The sequence below is a fragment of the Medicago truncatula genome, chromosome 2 (assembly GCF_003473485.1).
Source record: "Medicago truncatula cultivar Jemalong A17 chromosome 2, MtrunA17r5.0-ANR, whole genome shotgun sequence".
NCBI classification, from domain to species: Eukaryota; Viridiplantae; Streptophyta; class Magnoliopsida; order Fabales; family Fabaceae; genus Medicago; species Medicago truncatula.
This window is the reverse complement of record NC_053043.1, coordinates 42,058,459-42,075,271: the sequence shown is the minus strand read 5'-3', so window position 1 is coordinate 42,075,271 and position 16,813 is coordinate 42,058,459. Positions and strand designations below refer to the sequence as shown.

At 31.2% G+C, this 16,813-nt stretch overlaps 2 protein-coding genes and 1 long non-coding RNA gene across 3 annotated transcripts; all 3 read right to left on the bottom strand.

The window, feature by feature from the left end:
• Positions 1–1,762: 1,762 nt before the first annotated feature.
• LOC25487510 (uncharacterized) lies at positions 1,763–2,329 on the bottom strand. Its single transcript, XR_003009439.2, has 2 exons — positions 2,192–2,329; positions 1,763–2,090 (listed from the first exon to the last, which is right to left on the bottom strand). It is a non-coding gene; the product is annotated as an uncharacterized lncRNA (long non-coding RNA).
• A 2,146-nt stretch (positions 2,330–4,475) lies between these two features.
• On the bottom strand, positions 4,476–7,733 carry LOC25487509 (histone deacetylase HDT1). The gene is made up of 10 exons (XM_013609454.3): positions 7,579–7,733; positions 7,217–7,293; positions 6,909–7,129; positions 6,589–6,611; positions 6,448–6,492; positions 6,176–6,357; positions 5,850–5,927; positions 5,664–5,754; positions 4,895–5,012; positions 4,476–4,805 (listed from the first exon to the last, which is right to left on the bottom strand). Exons 1-10 carry the CDS (start codon positions 7,589–7,591, stop codon positions 4,745–4,747), a joined length of 909 nt encoding a protein of 302 aa, XP_013464908.1. The 5' UTR covers positions 7,592–7,733; the 3' UTR covers positions 4,476–4,744.
• Positions 7,734–12,206: 4,473 nt separating this feature from the next.
• On the bottom strand, positions 12,207–13,584 carry LOC25487508 (uncharacterized protein At4g22758). Its single transcript, XM_013609452.3, has 2 exons — positions 12,922–13,584; positions 12,207–12,682 (listed from the first exon to the last, which is right to left on the bottom strand). Exons 1-2 carry the CDS (start codon positions 13,286–13,288, stop codon positions 12,444–12,446), a joined length of 606 nt encoding a protein of 201 aa, XP_013464906.1. The 5' UTR covers positions 13,289–13,584; the 3' UTR covers positions 12,207–12,443.
• Between the last annotated feature and the right edge of the window lie 3,229 nt (positions 13,585–16,813).

Sequence of the window (16,813 nt, the reverse complement as noted above, 5' to 3'; positions counted from 1 at the left end):
AAAATGCCAACAAAGTGTGACATATTTGACAAATAGTTGAGTGCTATATATATATATATATATATATATATATATATATATATACCTCATATAGAGGGTGTATCAAATGAGAGGAGTTTTATTGTGAGAGGATGAGAGCAATAAATAACAGCCATTGGATTAAAATAAAGGGTTCAGATTTTTTTACACTTAAAACTGCTAGCTCCTACATTATCCATCGCCCACTCTCGGTCTATCTCCATCCCCGTTCATCATCTCCATCTTCTCACTCTCATCTTCTTCTTTCGTTACCCATACCCATCTTCATCTTCAACAAGAACATGTTTGTTCCATATCACAAAACAAAAAGGCTTCGTTCCATATTCAAATTGATTCATACGTTTGATTTTTTTTTTTCTTTTTTGTATAAGATTCATATGTTGGGTTTTAACTTTCAAAGGTTTGTGGCAAATTAAATTGAATGCATCAATTAATTTCAATTTGTGGTGCTCAAGTATATGAATCCATGCCCAACTCACCAGAATCTCACAATTTGCTCTACTGATTATCAAAATTTATACAATCAATAAATCATAAAAAAAAAAATAGTGTTCAAGAACAGTAAATTTTGATTTCGGGTATTGTTATAAAAAATTAATCATGCACCTTTTATGTATCTGATTGGAAAATCCATGAAACAATTGAGGTCATAGTGTATGAAGCGATTCAAGGAATTGGGTCATAACACAATGTGATTCTGATATACTCTCTGTGATACGAAACATATGCTAAATTGATCATTCAAGTGCAACAAACCATTTTAATTATGTGAAAAGGGAAATGAAAACTTAGAGTTGTCAAACCACTAGTTTATATCGTATAAGTTTGTATAATTTTGCGACTATATTCAAACTCAGCATATCGATGTTATAATGTTAAGCTGTAACCGCCGAACTAACACCTCAAATGTAAGTTATCTCATGAGTTCGTACGACTAAATTAAAGTACTTATTTGGTAAAAGTTATCTCCTATGAGTTTATAATATTATTTTCACTAGCTTATATTTTTTGAGGTGCTAACTAGTGTTTGAACTTTAAAGGGACATATTTTCTCTATTTTTACTCTTATTATCTTAATTGATTTTTTGAAATGTTAGTTAAAAGGTCTTTTATGTTATTTTATATTTATATATTTGAGTTAGCTTAATCGCCATTTTTATCAAATACATCAAACTTAATCAGATAGTTTATAACAAGCTTATTACCTAAGACTATGAATTTATCCACTATCAACTAGTTTATCTATCGATCCCTATTTCTTACCGATCCCTTGATGTACTGTTTTAGAATAGCTCCATATTTCATACATAATTGGTTTTTGTGGTTAACATTCTTTGCAAATTGCTTATCCATGGTTTGTAGTAGGACACCATAACATGAAGAGCCACTAGGTAGGGTCACATTCAATTGCATGTCCTTATACGTGGTCACATGACATGGACCCCCTGCCCAAAAAAAAAAAAAAAAACAACCCCTTCATGATTTGGAAGTGACACCTCTATTTTTATTATTGAAGGTGGAAGAAAGGACCCCTTAGACCATTCATAACGGGAGTATAAACAATTGATAAGGGAATCATGACACTATCTTCCAAGAACAAAAGAGAGAATCAGGTTGGAAAATCCAATAAAAAAACTTTAAAGTTCTTTATTTTTTTCTTGATTGTTAACTTTGCTCGAAAGTGAGAGAAGAAATTGTAACGGTATATATCATATGATAAATATTGATGAAAATATAATAACTCATTAACATCTTGAATCATAATTGATCATAAAATAATTTTCACTTCACAAACAAGTTTTGTGGAAATAAACAAATTTTACTTGAATGACATATAATTTGGAATGGATGAAGTACTTCCTCCAACAACTTATCTTAATACCCGTGATTTTTGTAAAGTGTTCTAATAAAAAAATGGCGTAATATAGTGGGTTTTTAACGTAATTGTTACACTTACAAGCAGTAACATGTTTTGTCAAAACAAAACTGAGTTCTACGATTTAGACATTCATCATCTAAACAATCTTCATAAGTCATGCAAGGGCGAAAACCTGTATTTCAATTAAGAATAAATGAATGTTACTAGAAGGGGATAAAATATTTTATATATGATTAATAAGAAACATTGAAATGTGTGTGAAAATGTACTTACTGTGTTGGCCAGTTACAACCAGAATTAGAGATAGCAAGATGATGAAAGCATTTTTTAAAGTTGCAGCCATTTTTTGTATCCTTAATTTGCATCTAACGAAAAAAAACCACTATATGATTACTTTATAAGTATAACAACTCATGCTTTTTTAATTTAATTAAATTGGTATATTAGGGTCTTTTAGGTACATTAAATCACCACATTTAAACCACTATTTGCAAGAAGCCATTCATATAACCAATATTATTATAATTTTTGTTTAAAAATCAATATTATTATAAATGTCTCTTAGGTACATTAAATTGTCACATTTTATTTCTTCTTTTGGGAGAAACCAACTTATACCCCATCACATTAATATATGTTTTTCATGAAAGACATGGGGAAAATTTCGAAAGAGAAATAGTAGTTTGAAGTTATGGAAAACAACGTAGAAATGATTTTTTTTTTTTTTTTGAGGAAATGTAGAAATGATTTTTTGAAGAGGTGACAACACACTTATTTATAAATTTATAGTACCATATGATCATAGTTTTTTCTTTGTTCAGAAAAGCTAATAGAATCAAAGTTAATGGGATCCAATGTAGAAATTGCACGAGTAGACCAATGGGTGTTTTGTCTTGTTTGAAGGAAATAAAACAATTAGTTATGAGATGAAGTGTGAGTCTTTGTTCTAACACATATCAAGAAATTCAGGCATGACCTCGTTTGATTTTATTACTTTGGATAGAACTTAAACTAATTTTGGGAACTTATACCATAAAGCCCAAAATATTATGTTAATTAATTAATTAATAGTAAATTATTTAATAAAGTTGACTAAATTTCCCACTTTTTAATAATTTGGTTATGAGAGAATCTAGATAATTAAAAATGTTTATATTTACTCTAATACAAGACCAAGTAAATGGGAAAAATATTAACACGTTACTAAATTAAATTTAAAAAAAAACATAAAAAAATGTATGAAGTATATTAGAAAGAAAAAAAAAAATGAAGGTGCCATATCGGTACATTACAAAAAATCTCCTTTAGACTAATTCATATTTGAATTTGTAATATCTAAGTATAGATGTGGAAACTTATCTAAATATACATGGGGAAACTTTTGCTATATGTTTCCCTGGTTCCTATGTCAAATGACCAATTCTCTATGTGTAGCCTCTACTGCCAAGCTAAGACAACTGAGAAACTGAATTCTTAGTTGATATATATATATATATATATATATATATATATATATATATATATGTTGAAACTCTCATTTTGGTTTAATTCATGTCATTTGGGTGGTTTGGCACTGCTAAAACATAGCTCATTTTGATAACAAGATTGTTTAGTCTTATTCTTGATAATATACCTTTGTCTGGTAATTTGAACAAGGGTTACATATCCTATATTCTTGATAATAAATTGTAAATCATTGTTTAAGAGATTGATCATCCTAGGAAGACCACTTAGAAGTTTAATAAATTCTAAATCATTGTTTATCATCCATTAAGATGCTCCTAGTTTAGCAGCTTGTTTATTGGGAGGAAAGCGACACTTACTTGGGTGCCTTGAGACGAATCTTGGCATAGATTCTGCTTTTAATGCAAATATTCTTGGCAGTGTACTCAGAACATACAGTCAGGCCAAGTAGACACTAGACATTGTGTATACACTGGAGATATTGACTTACAAAACTTTTTCTGTTGTTGCTAGAGTTCAAACCTCGAACCTTATATTAGGCTGACTTAGAAAGCTTGAATATTTATTTAATGGGGTAGAGTATAATGAACAAATGATGTGTTGAACAATCAAACTACTGATGTTGGGTCAATTGGAGTCTCTAGGAGGTTGAGGACGGTGAAAATAGATAAGTGTTGACAGACCATTATAAAATATGTTCCTCCAAATGAAAAAACGTGTTCCTTCAAATAATGGTAAAAAATGAACTAACTTATACAACCATGGAATATATCAGAATGATAAAGTTATAATAGTAATATTACTGAAACTCAGACTAAACTTCCTAAAACTCAATACATGTAAGAAACCATAGATTAAATCACTATTTTTTATTTTATAAAAACAGTAGTATTTAAGTTATTAGATATTGGTATTGTGTTTCCATACTTAGGGAGTACCAGCTTTTATCATGATAAAAATTAATAGTAAAACGTGGATCTCATTAAACATTACCATAAGACAGTTTCAGATTAGGAACACTTCAAAAAAAGGCATAATAGTCCAATTTACTCCTAACCAGTAACCCCACTATATTTCTAGACGAAGCAAAATATAATTCAAAATAGCCAATATAGCTCGGCGTAAATTTAAAATAAGAACATAAATAAGCGGTACAAAATCTAAACGCAATTAATTTAGGCAATCACTTCCGCCCAACAAAGTCAAACAGCTTCCAAAACATGTCATCACCAAAAAAACTTTCCCTCATGTTTACTAGATCAAAAATCAAGGACAGACACCTAACATCCTTAAGATACTCATCATACTACATATGAAAACCAATTACATCCATTTGTCGACAAACTACAATTGAGAGCAACTTCACTTAGCACCATGCTTGGCCTTGCTATGTTGTGTCAGTCCAGTTTCAGAGTTGAATGTCCTGGTAATAAAGACAACATAAAAAGAAACATCAATCACAGCCCATCTAAAAGTAATAAATACATGCTTCGGGTTTTGTTAAAAGCATACTTGCTGCAACTACTGCAAGAGAGTCCTCCTCCAGACTTGGGAGTTTTGGCATCACTGTTAGGAGTCTTTCCACCTTTCTTAGGATGAGGAGTTGCTGTATGTCCAGCTTTCTTACCATCTAACAAAAATTTAAACACAAATTACGGATGTGTAACAGAAGAATATACATCTACATAAGAATATATTATAAACGACCTCAAATTTCAGCATTGACATGCAACATTCAAACAATGTTTCTTCAATTTAAGGGTGGGGAGTAGCTATATGTCCAGCTTTCTTAATATCTAACACAAATTAACTGTTTACAGATGTATAGTAGAAAGATTAAAGATATAAACAATAGAGCATGCAAATGCAGGCATGAATCCATGATGCAAACAAGCTACATCTTCAGCATTAACATTCAGCATTCATTTCTTTATATCTAACACAATTTAACAATTTACAGATAAAGATATAAACAACACAGAATGCAAATGCAAATGCAAGCATGAATCCTTGATGCAAACAGACTACAATTTCAGCATTGACATGCATCATTCAAACAATACTACAATTTAAGAACAGTCAACTGATGTATAGTAGAAAGATATAAACAATGCAGCATACAAACGCAAGCATCAACAACACAATAAATATAAGAACTTATAGAATGGATCCAACACTGAATCGACAAGCAAAAAAAAAAACAAATACTTGTCCAATTATACAAAAATGAAAACAGAAACAATATATATTTATTGCAAAACATAATACAACTTGGTCTTACCAGTCTTCTCAGGAGTGGCATTTTTTGATTTCTTGCTAGAAATTGGAGTTTTTGAAGCAGATTCATTGGGCCTCTTCTTTCCCTGGTCAACCTTCAAAACAAAAAGACAAGATTATCCCAAATCACCATAGCAACCATAATAATTATAACAAATAAAATAACATCATGATGGCAATGTGCCATTACCTTCTTCACAGGAGTCTCTTCCTCATCATCCTCATCACTGTCATCTTCATCTTCACTATCACTATCAGCATTCTCCATCTACAATTAACAACATAAAAATAATAATAATAAAAGGTTGACCTCAGACATGAATAATCAAGACGTATATTTACTGAAGATGATAAGGAAAGTTCCCTAAACTGAAAACACTAAATTATAACCACTAGCACATTTAACAAATGTATCTCATTTCAAACTTGTGTATGTATTGGACCGAAGGACATCATTACCAGCAAAAATGGACACCTTATAGCAACATGCCACTAAACAAAACATTGATCAATTACCTCATCATCAGAGCTTCCAATTTCATCATCAGATTCATCATCATCATCAGAATCTTCATCTTTTGGATCAACAACCTTCACGTGTTTTGCAGTTGCAGCATTCTTGGCAGGTGCAGCATTCTTGGCATCAGCTTTTTTAGGTTCAGAAACCTTCAACTCCTCTGCTTTTGGTTCTGGTTTTCCTAAAAAGAACAATGGTTATTTAGTTGACAGTTTCTAAAGTAATAACAAGCCCAACCAACAAAAAATTCAGACCAAGAGGAAACGCATACCATTCTGCTCTGTGGTAATCAATGGGATGTCTTCATCTTCACTATCTGTTCAAGACAAAGACAATACAACTATGTTTAAGTAACCAACACAATCTTAATCTAACCTTAAACACAATTGCATAACAAATTTCAGAGTCTCACCAGTTTCACCTTCTTCCTCACTAGTGCAGGCCAAAACACATCAATAGTTAAGGAAAAATTCAGAATTTAAACAATTACAATGTTAACTAGACATTTAGATAACAGATCTGGAAGACACTTAGGATATCAACAAACTAAACTATACTCTAAAAAACTATACACATTAACCTACAATTGCAACACGGACTAGGATGACAAATAGACTAATCTGGGCTAATATGCTTTTAATAACAGAGCAGCAAATACACTAACAAACTATCTTAGAAAAATATCTAAAAATATGAATAGACTATATAATAATAAATCAGGTTCAAGGATATTCATCATTGTCTTCATAGTAAGCTTTGTATCCACAGAAATGAACACTAGCAGCTTTGGAATTGTGAGATAGCTCAAATTCCTTTTCAAGAACAATATCAAGAGATATCTGAGGAATTTTGTCCTTGGTCAGGGTTCCCAAAACAAGTTTCTGTTCACCAACTTTGAGGTAAATAACCACAGACTCGTTTGGTTTGTCTTTCTTTGCTTCACCAAGTGCAACCTATACAATAACCAACCATAAATTTAGTAAACCCTAGACACACAACAAATTACATAAAAACAACAACATCATCAACAAAACCCTAACCTGAGAAATGTGAATTGCAGCTGCTTCAAGGTCATATGGGTCAATCTTGATAGTTTCTCCAACCTTAACCTCAGCACCTAATTCAAAATTCAACGTCTATCAGAAAACCGTGAAGCAAACCCTAATACACGTGAATACAAGTTCTGAGATCAAATTAACAATAACACATTCAAATTAACAATAACAGACTTCAAATTAACGATAAATTATCCAAAAATCAAGAGTAGTTCGGTTAATTGAACGAGTAATTACAACAACAAAAAAAACTCAAAATGAATCAATCAACGAAAACAAAATCAATAACAACAGGTAAACGTTATTGAGCGAAGAAAGGAGAAAGAAGCCAAGGAATATGAGATTACCCCAGAACTCCATTGGAAACAGTGAGAGAGAGAGAGATGAGAATGAGTATGCTACTAGGGTTTTGGAAGCGTAAGTGTGTGGCGAAAGAGGAAGAGGAAATGAAAGGTTTTTGTGATTATATAGCGGTTTGAGAGAGAAAAAGGGTTTTTGCAAAGTTAGGGTTTTGCGGTTTGGGCCTCATTCATTACTTGGGTCTCTGCCTCACCGGTGGGCTTTGAAAGAAACACTTGCGTTTTGTGTGTTGAAGATTGCTGTCTACACTCTAAACAATGCTAAGAAACACCACTAAATGATAATTTTAATTCTGAATTTCATCGACAGTTAACTGCCATCGGTTAAAAACCTTTGATAGTTAACTACCGATGAGGTTATATTAATATTTTAATGGTGTTTCCCAGCACCCTTTGATGCGGAAACATCAATCAATCTTCTTATGTGTTTGAAAGAACTTAAACAAATATTGTAGAAAGTTGTTCGATACGTTCTTCGATTTTACTTTCAATCGGATCGTAACTCTTGATAATTTTGTTGTGTGTAAAATTTGATCGGGTCGTAACTTATGATAAGCTTTTTTTAGTCAAGTGAACAATTTTAAGGTGTCTATTGAGCAACCATCAATATTTTATAAGTAGTTTTCAACTTGTTTTAATAAGTTATCGAATATTATTTGTAGTTGCTATGAAATAATTCACTCACATTTTCTCCTTTAATATAGAAAGAATTTAACATAAATGTTTAGGTTTAGTTTGATGATCACGGTAAGAGACAAGATATGATAATTGTATCATATCATGTCTCAATTCATTGTTCGATGAGACAACATAATTTGATAAGTTAATTCTAAAGTTTATTATATTTTATCTCTTTAGTTAATTCAAATACTCCTTAGATGATAACAGAAAGTGGAAGGCAAGGAAGTAAGATGACAACATATTTAAAGAATGAAAGTAAATGGAACATGAAATAATTTTTTGGTTGTTTGGCAGAAGGAAGTAAAAACAAATAGAAACAAAAAATATCTATTTGAAGATTGATTAACTACCATTGTATAAAGAAATGAGATATTAAACCTTTTATCTTTCTCTACTTTAACCCTCCATTCAATTTCCACTCAACTTTTGGTGGAAATACTTTTAATGTGGGTCTGATTAAAAATGTTCTTTCCTTTCTCTTGTTTTTTTTTTCGAAATCAAACTATGGAAATATCTTAGAATTTGAGCTTTCTTTCCACCATCTTTCACCTCAATTAATATATGAGGGTGATTGCTGATGATTTTGATCTTAACACCCACCTGGAGTCGACAATTAAAATAACACATGGGATAGGAGAGGATGCAATCAAGCAGTCTTTTCATATTTAGATTTTTATACCATATTCCATTATTTTCATTTTTTTAAACCAAATTACATATTATTTCATCAATGATGGGAGGGGATGCAATAACCAAATATATTTTCAAACAATCGAACATGGCTTAAACTTTTTTTTTTGACAAAAAACATGGCTTAAACATATGAGGTTAGTTTAAGTGGTGATGTTTCAAAATCAACACGTATTTTTGTCAAACAAAACACGTGGTGTTTTCCTCCAACAATTTTACCATTGTTTTCTAAGTAAGCCTATTCCTAGGTTCCCATTAACTACAATCATGTTTCATTAAAATTAATCTATGAATTTTGTGGACCCAGATAATTATTCATGGTCACTTAGAATCCTATTAATTAACTATACTCATATAACGTAATTGGGTTATGTTAACTTGTGTCTTTAAGGCACAAGTTAAGGATCTAAAAAAAGAATTAAAATATAAGTTTTATATTGAAAAAATAACTTTTTAAATTTTCAAGACATTGAATGCATAATTTCTAAAATTAAGTTTTTACATTCGATTTTTAAACTTGTAACTTAAAAGCACAAATTAACATTTCCCAATTTAATTAGATAAATTAAATGACTCTTACAATATCATTAAATTTGCAAAAGTTTATAGGTGATCGTCTAAACACTTAAGATAACATAAAAGCAACTCGAGTTAAAATAGCTCTCACAAAAAGTATAATAAGAAATTAAGAATCAAGAAATGCACTTAAAATATGGCTATGTAAAGGAATTGTAAAAACAGAACATGTTACATATCAACCAAAAGATATTTACCTCATGGTGAGCTTAAAAAAAAATATGGCTATGTAAAGGAATTGTAAAAACAGAACATGTTACATATCAAAGGATAAAATAAAAATCACATATATGAAGTATACAATATCCTAATTCCCAAAGAGACACATTAATTCAAATTTAATTGTGCTTAATAATAATTCTTTGGAGAGTTATCACATCCCAAACTTACATAGTTGTTTATCATATAATAAAAGAAAAACGCTAAAAAGCATGACACGAAGTTGTCGTGCAAACCACACGACCGTGTATTGCAGCCAGCCACAATTTCATATTTTTCCATTTAGTTTAATTAAAATTATTTAAACAGTGCCATGTATTATGTCGTGGGCTTCGTGCATGCAAATTGTCGTGTACTATAGCATAACTCATAATAAAAATGGGAAATTTTCCTATATCACTCACACAACGCACAACAATCCTCACACACTCACTCCTTCTCACTAACAAGCAGAAAATATCAGATAAGTTCGAGAGAGATAGAGACAACACGTGAGAGAAGAAGAAAAGAAAAAAAATGAATATTCATCTTCCCCTTTTGCATGTCACCCACCTCTTCCATCTTGCTTATTCCAAACATCAATGACACAATCTCTTTATCATATATATACCTCTTTCCACGGATGGCAATGGCCCCAACGGATAGGGTACTATAATGTCCATCTTCATACCCGCATTGTAAAAAAATGTCTCTACTTAAGTCATTCATGAACAACAATTTTATTATCCGTTCTCATGTCTTATGATCATCTAAATTATCATACCCACATACATTATCTGCATTTAACATTGAAAAGAGAGTAAAAACAAAACAAATAACGTAAAAGTTAACAAATAATTTACAGAATATTCATCAATTCATATATGGAACCGTATGTACTCATAGTTGACTAAAGATAAAAACAAAACAATAACAAAAACGACAAGTAGCTTACGAGAAAGAAGCATCAACAACGATTGCTTACGTTTATATTTAAATATTTGTAAAAAAGTTTACAATTAATTGACTTTAATGGTATATAAATTTAAATTATATATAATATTATATATGTGCATGCCGGAGGCGGAGTGAGCATTAAAGAGCATGAACCCGTACCCATGTCGATCAAAATTTATGGGTAGTTACCCGAGCTTAAATCCGAACCCATGAAAATTTATGGGTAGTTACCCAAGTCTAAATTCGGACCCATAAATGCGGGTATTTATCCTTGTCCGCTGTGGATATATTTGCATGTGTTTAACGGACTTGGGTCGAATTGTGATCCTTACCTATTACTTATCACAATTGTAAAAAGAGAGAGAACAAAACACTTAAAAGATAAAGACTTGAGTTAAGTTAGGATTTAAAGGAAGGAAATGAAGATGGAAGAAACATCGCGTCTCTTCAAAAATCAAGGTAACATAGAAGTTTCCCTAAAACGTCTATTAGGGTGTGTCAAAAATTAAGTTAAGGGATAGAAAATGTATTTTTTTTTAAGAAGTTAAATTCGTCCATCCAAATTAATATTAGAATCGAACTTAGGACACTAACATCAGAGAGAATCAAACTTTAGACATTGAAGATGGACACACTCCTAGATCCCAAATCATTACTATTAGGCCGATTCAAGTGACTTATAAAATGTAATAATTAAACTTTAATTACACATGATTGTTAAACAACCGTTACAAAAAAGAACTATTACCGTGACTCACAGTCTCTCTCTCTTTTTTAAGATAAACTCATTTAATTTTAAAGACAAAATTTTCTCTATTTCTATCTCTCTATGGACGGATCCACTCTATGTCCTGGTGTCGCTACAGCCACGCCAAATCTTTACCAATTTTTTTTATATATGAAATATGTTTATCAGAATAAAATGTTAAAAGAAGTTGATAGTTCATTTTACAAATGAATTTAGACTAATAAAACTACTATTTTAAGTGAAATAATATATAGAATTCAATTTTATTGGACAAATTTTGTTGATATTATTATCTTAGCCACACCAAAAGCTCACTGCTAGACCCGTCTTTAAATCTTTGCAATGTGTTTTTGAACTTTTTTCCATAAAATTTACAGTTTCTCTGTTTAGTGAACACATTTGTAAGGTTACAATTTTTGCCCTGTTTTGGTGGCTAGATTGTAGATATCACGTTTGCTTTTTGGGTTGCCATGCCCCATATCCCCAAATTCACACCACTTTGATTGTCTTCATTCATTTGCTTTACATCTTTCTATGTGCTATCTGGTAAAGATTGTCTAAGGCTGAGGCAGCAATCCGGCGCATGGGCTAACAAAGTTGTTTGATCTCTAAATAAATGATTGATTCTATATAGAAATACTGGATTTCGATATTTATATATTTTTTGTCGTGACGTGATTAAAATAACAGAGTTTGTTAAATGGAGAATTCCTCACCATGGAGGAAAAGGACAAATACATTAGTAAAACGTTAAAAAGACAGCAGGAAAACAGAACCAAGTTCAAACATATTTAAGATTATTATCATGTACATATGTGTTAATAAAAACCACACATGTAAATTTTACAATTTTACTTTTGCTTTGCTTATCATGCTACCAAATCTCAAACCCTGTCCCTACTACTACTTGCCAACCTATTTTTATACAAACTAACAGGCAATTCATTTGATCAAAGCAAACTAAAACAATAAATTATTTTCATTTTAACTAACCATTAAGCAATTATTGCATGAAATGCATGAGTTTGAACCAACCAAAACCACCCCCACCACCACCACCACAACCTACATATTCTCGAGCTTTGTCAACCTCATTAGCACACGACGAAGCCGGAAACGTTGTCGTTACGCTACCATCATTTCTATTTCCAGAAATACCCTCCCCTGCGTGTGCAGTATTTTTAGGACACAGAAAGAAGTTTCTTGATCCAAGTTTCACTAGTTTCTCCTCCCTGTTCAAACCTACGCATCACAAAAACCAACAATCAAAACCTTATTAATCAAAATCAAATTACTCAGAACCAAATTAATTTTCTATGATTATAAACTACGAAGCACAAACTCATATAAGGACGACACGAAAACGGTTTAAGAAAATAACATAATTCAATATAATTATATATGTCGATATATACGACACCAGAACACACTAATCTGAGGAACATATGTTATGAATTATGATATAGATTGTGAAGACTTACTTTCTAGGCTAAATTGTGAAAAGTGAAGTTCAAAATCCGAGCCAAATCTTGAAGGCAGGATTGGACGGCGAGCTTCATTGATATACTGCCGCACGGCGGTTTCCACTAGATCGCCGACAGTTGATTCCGGTTTCATCAGCATCTGAATAGGACCAAGGCTTCCAAGAACCGTCACTTTCAAAAGCAACTTCGGTGGTTGTCTAGGAAGACCTTCCGTCACCGGAAGGACGTTGTTCCGGTAAGATAGAAGATCAGGAACGGTTTTTGGACGGCGAATTGTAGCAGTGGTCGTCATAACGTTGTTTCCGTGAAAAGATGAAGATCTCTCGCTCAACCTTCTCTGGTGATTCCTCTTAGGACTCGGCATGGAATGTCGTTGATCGAATCGGATTGACAAGGGCTGAATATAATCGGTTGAATGATTATGTATATGTGCAGGGGTGAAATTGGAATTTGAGGAAAGTTTTGCTACCTTAGACGGCGGTAGCGAACATAACGGCGGCGAGGAAAGCCGAGAGCTAAGGAAAAGCTTCGGCGGAGTTGTTGACGTGGAGCGGAAGCTAGCATAACCAGAAGGGTAGAACAGTAAATAACCCGAGCAAGAGCAACGATGGATGAATGAATGAATGAATGAAGATTTTGTGGAGATTGAAAATATGGAAGATGATGGATGATTCTTGATGTGAATTTATATGGTTAAATAAAATGGAGAATATTGAATAATTAATTAAAAGGGTTTACTGGGTGTAGCCGGTAATAAGGAAAGATTCTAGAGGGTTTTGCGGGGGATTTGGTATTGGGAAAATGGGAGGTAGAGAGAGATTGGGTAACCAGATACTGTTCGAAACGTGTGAGGTGATTATTGAGTTAGCTTTTTGAGATAAAGTTAAGTTATGTTTGTTGGATGCCGACACGTGTAGGAAACTATGAAACTTCGTGCGTGCAAAATAAACATGTTCAAATTAATAATAAAACTAATTTTTTTTACTTTTTTAATGACAAATATTAGTCCCCTCCCCTCAAAAAAAAAACGAAGACAAATATTAGTAATAACTTTTGTAAAAAAAATATTAGTAATAAATTAATACTTATTAAATTTAGAAACTCTGACTTTTTAAACTCTTAGTTCAAATCAATTTAAATCATCGTTGTAGACTTAATTCAGTTGATAAAGACGATGTAAGGTTGAAGTTCAAACCCCGTACACAAAAAAAATCAATTTAAATCAATTGAGTTTTATTTCCTCATAATTAATTTCCTCAGTTGGTAGGAATATTACATATTTTATGCAGGGGCTGGGGTTCGAACCCCGGACACTTCACTTCTCCGCAATTAAATTATGTGAACTCTAACCAATAGGTTACTTGACCAAAAAAAAAAAATGCAAGATGGTTTTCTAAAAATGTTATTTGGATAATAATTTGGTTGCCCCACAATAGATTTCTATATGAGTAATGATAAATTAATAATTAAAAGGCTATCCAACACCGTATTTTATACTGATGATTTATTTATTTTTATTGTTTTTTTTTTCTTTTATTCATATCAGTAGTTATAAATGGTGAATTTTTATATCGTTGTCAAATAAACTATTGATTTTTTTTGTTATTTAAATAACATTGTTCTTTCTATATTGCCTGGGTATGATGTCTTTTTTTTTTTTTTTTTTTATTGATTTTGTATCTTTTTTGAATCACATCAAGCATTTTAAATGATGTATTTTATATGTTGTCAATTTTTTTTCTTCAAAAAAAAAATGTTGTCAATTTTTTAATGTTTAAATAACAACAATTTTTCTTCTAATTAAAAATTGATCCTTTGAATATTTTTTTTTGTATATAAAAATAAAAACGTCATTATAAATTGATTAACTGTACGTATATCCATATAAATTTTTTAGTTGATTTTAAAAAAAATAAAGGCATGTAGCTCAGTTAGTAACTACCATGGATATTAGTCTATCCGACAAAAAACAAATCTTTATTTTCAAATCATATTTTTTTTACACTTTTTTTTAAACAATATAGAATCAATATTTTAAGTGGGTGCGTGAAGAGTGTACAAATTTTTTAGTTTGGGTGTTGGAATTTTGACTCATCTAAACGACAACTACCATGTTTGTAATGTTTCATGCATGGGTCTATTTTTTTTGGGTACCAATATGTATGCATGTGACTTTGTGATTAACTATTTTAAGCACTGATCGATATTTCTCGTTTTATTTTGTTAAGTGTTTCTCATTTTAATAAAAGTAAAATGAACAAATGTATTCCATCTTTATTTGTTTTGAGCGGAAACGTATTCCCTCTTTATTATATTTATGGTTTATGATTACTACTAGTCCATTGATAATGTTCTTTTCAATTTTATCTTTTCCTTTACCTCCATGGCAAGGAATTCTCCATTTAACATAAGTTTAAATATTCGGATCACATTTGTTTTTAAGGTTGAAAGTTATGTATTTTGTGTGTGGCATGAGTGTACACTACCTAATCTGTATCTTTCGGTGTAGGTGACAACTACAAGAGAAACAGAACCCCTACCTACATGAGCAAAGCCAAACAAACATGTGATAGAAAGAGACAAGTCAAATCCTTTGATTGTTCGTATTAGATTTTTATAATGATCAAATTCATCTTTGTAAAAATTGGTTTGTAAGATAATAAGTCATGCTCTCTTTATAAACTTTTTTTAGACTTTATCTTTATTATTGTAGTTGAGATTAGGGTTTCTCTCAATATATTTTGTCCCGTTTATTGTATTTGGCGTGTGGATTTGAATGGAAGTTGGCTCGATTTGATACCATAATATGGTTTAATTGACTCTATATTTATGATGAAATTTAACGATTAAATGATGGAAAAATTACTTGTGCATGGTAGTATAATACTAATTTGCTTATGCACATTAGATAAAGCAAAGAAAACTAACAACTATTTATACCAAAAGGAAAAAAGAAAAATTACAATGATGCCAATTAGTTATTTTTCTAGCAAAATTAAAATTCAAGATATAGTATATTTGTTTATTATTTTATTCGTTTAATACAAAGAATAATTTTTTTTTACAAGAATAAAAAAAATGATAGTAATATATATTATGAAATTAATTAGTGTAAATACTAAATATAGAAAATCAATTGAATGTGCTCAAATAGTTAATAATCTCAACATAAAATGAATTGTTGAGAGACTACAAGTTTAATTTTTAAGTAAAAGTTATTGATCAAACATGAATTATCTTTTGACCGAACTTTAATACACCAGATACGGAGATACCTTCTCTAGGAGCATAGGGTAAACACCATATACACAATTTTTTATCTAGATATATCCTCATATATGCATACATAATTACATACCATACCAAGCAAGTTGAAGAAGTTGGATTGGTAATGTCTAGACTAAAGATAAGCATGCATGTGGTTTAAAATGAGCCATTTGCCAATAATTTCTCTTCAATTTCCAAACTCTATTATTGCATATGATTCTGTCTGCATTCTGAATTATTTATCCCACAGACGCAATAAAAATGTGGAGTGTCGTGTCTATAACGTCATGCACATTTCATTTGGTAGATTCAGTAACAACTTAATGTTTGTTTACGTAATAATAATAGAGCCTCACTGGTTGACCAGATTCCTTGTGTAAAATTGTGGTTTAATTGAACCAATTGAAAACAAGTAAAAGATTGGTGACGTAGTTTGCACTGAAGATAAGGTTTGGAGTTTGGACGGCTATTTTATAATACTTGTATACTAGTAATATCATTTGACTAGTTGAGTTGTTTGAGAGAAATATCTAACCAAAGTTTTGACGTTAATTTGAAAATATCGTCACTGAATTTCAGTGGAAATAAAAATCATACTCGTGATCAGTGACGTTAACGGACA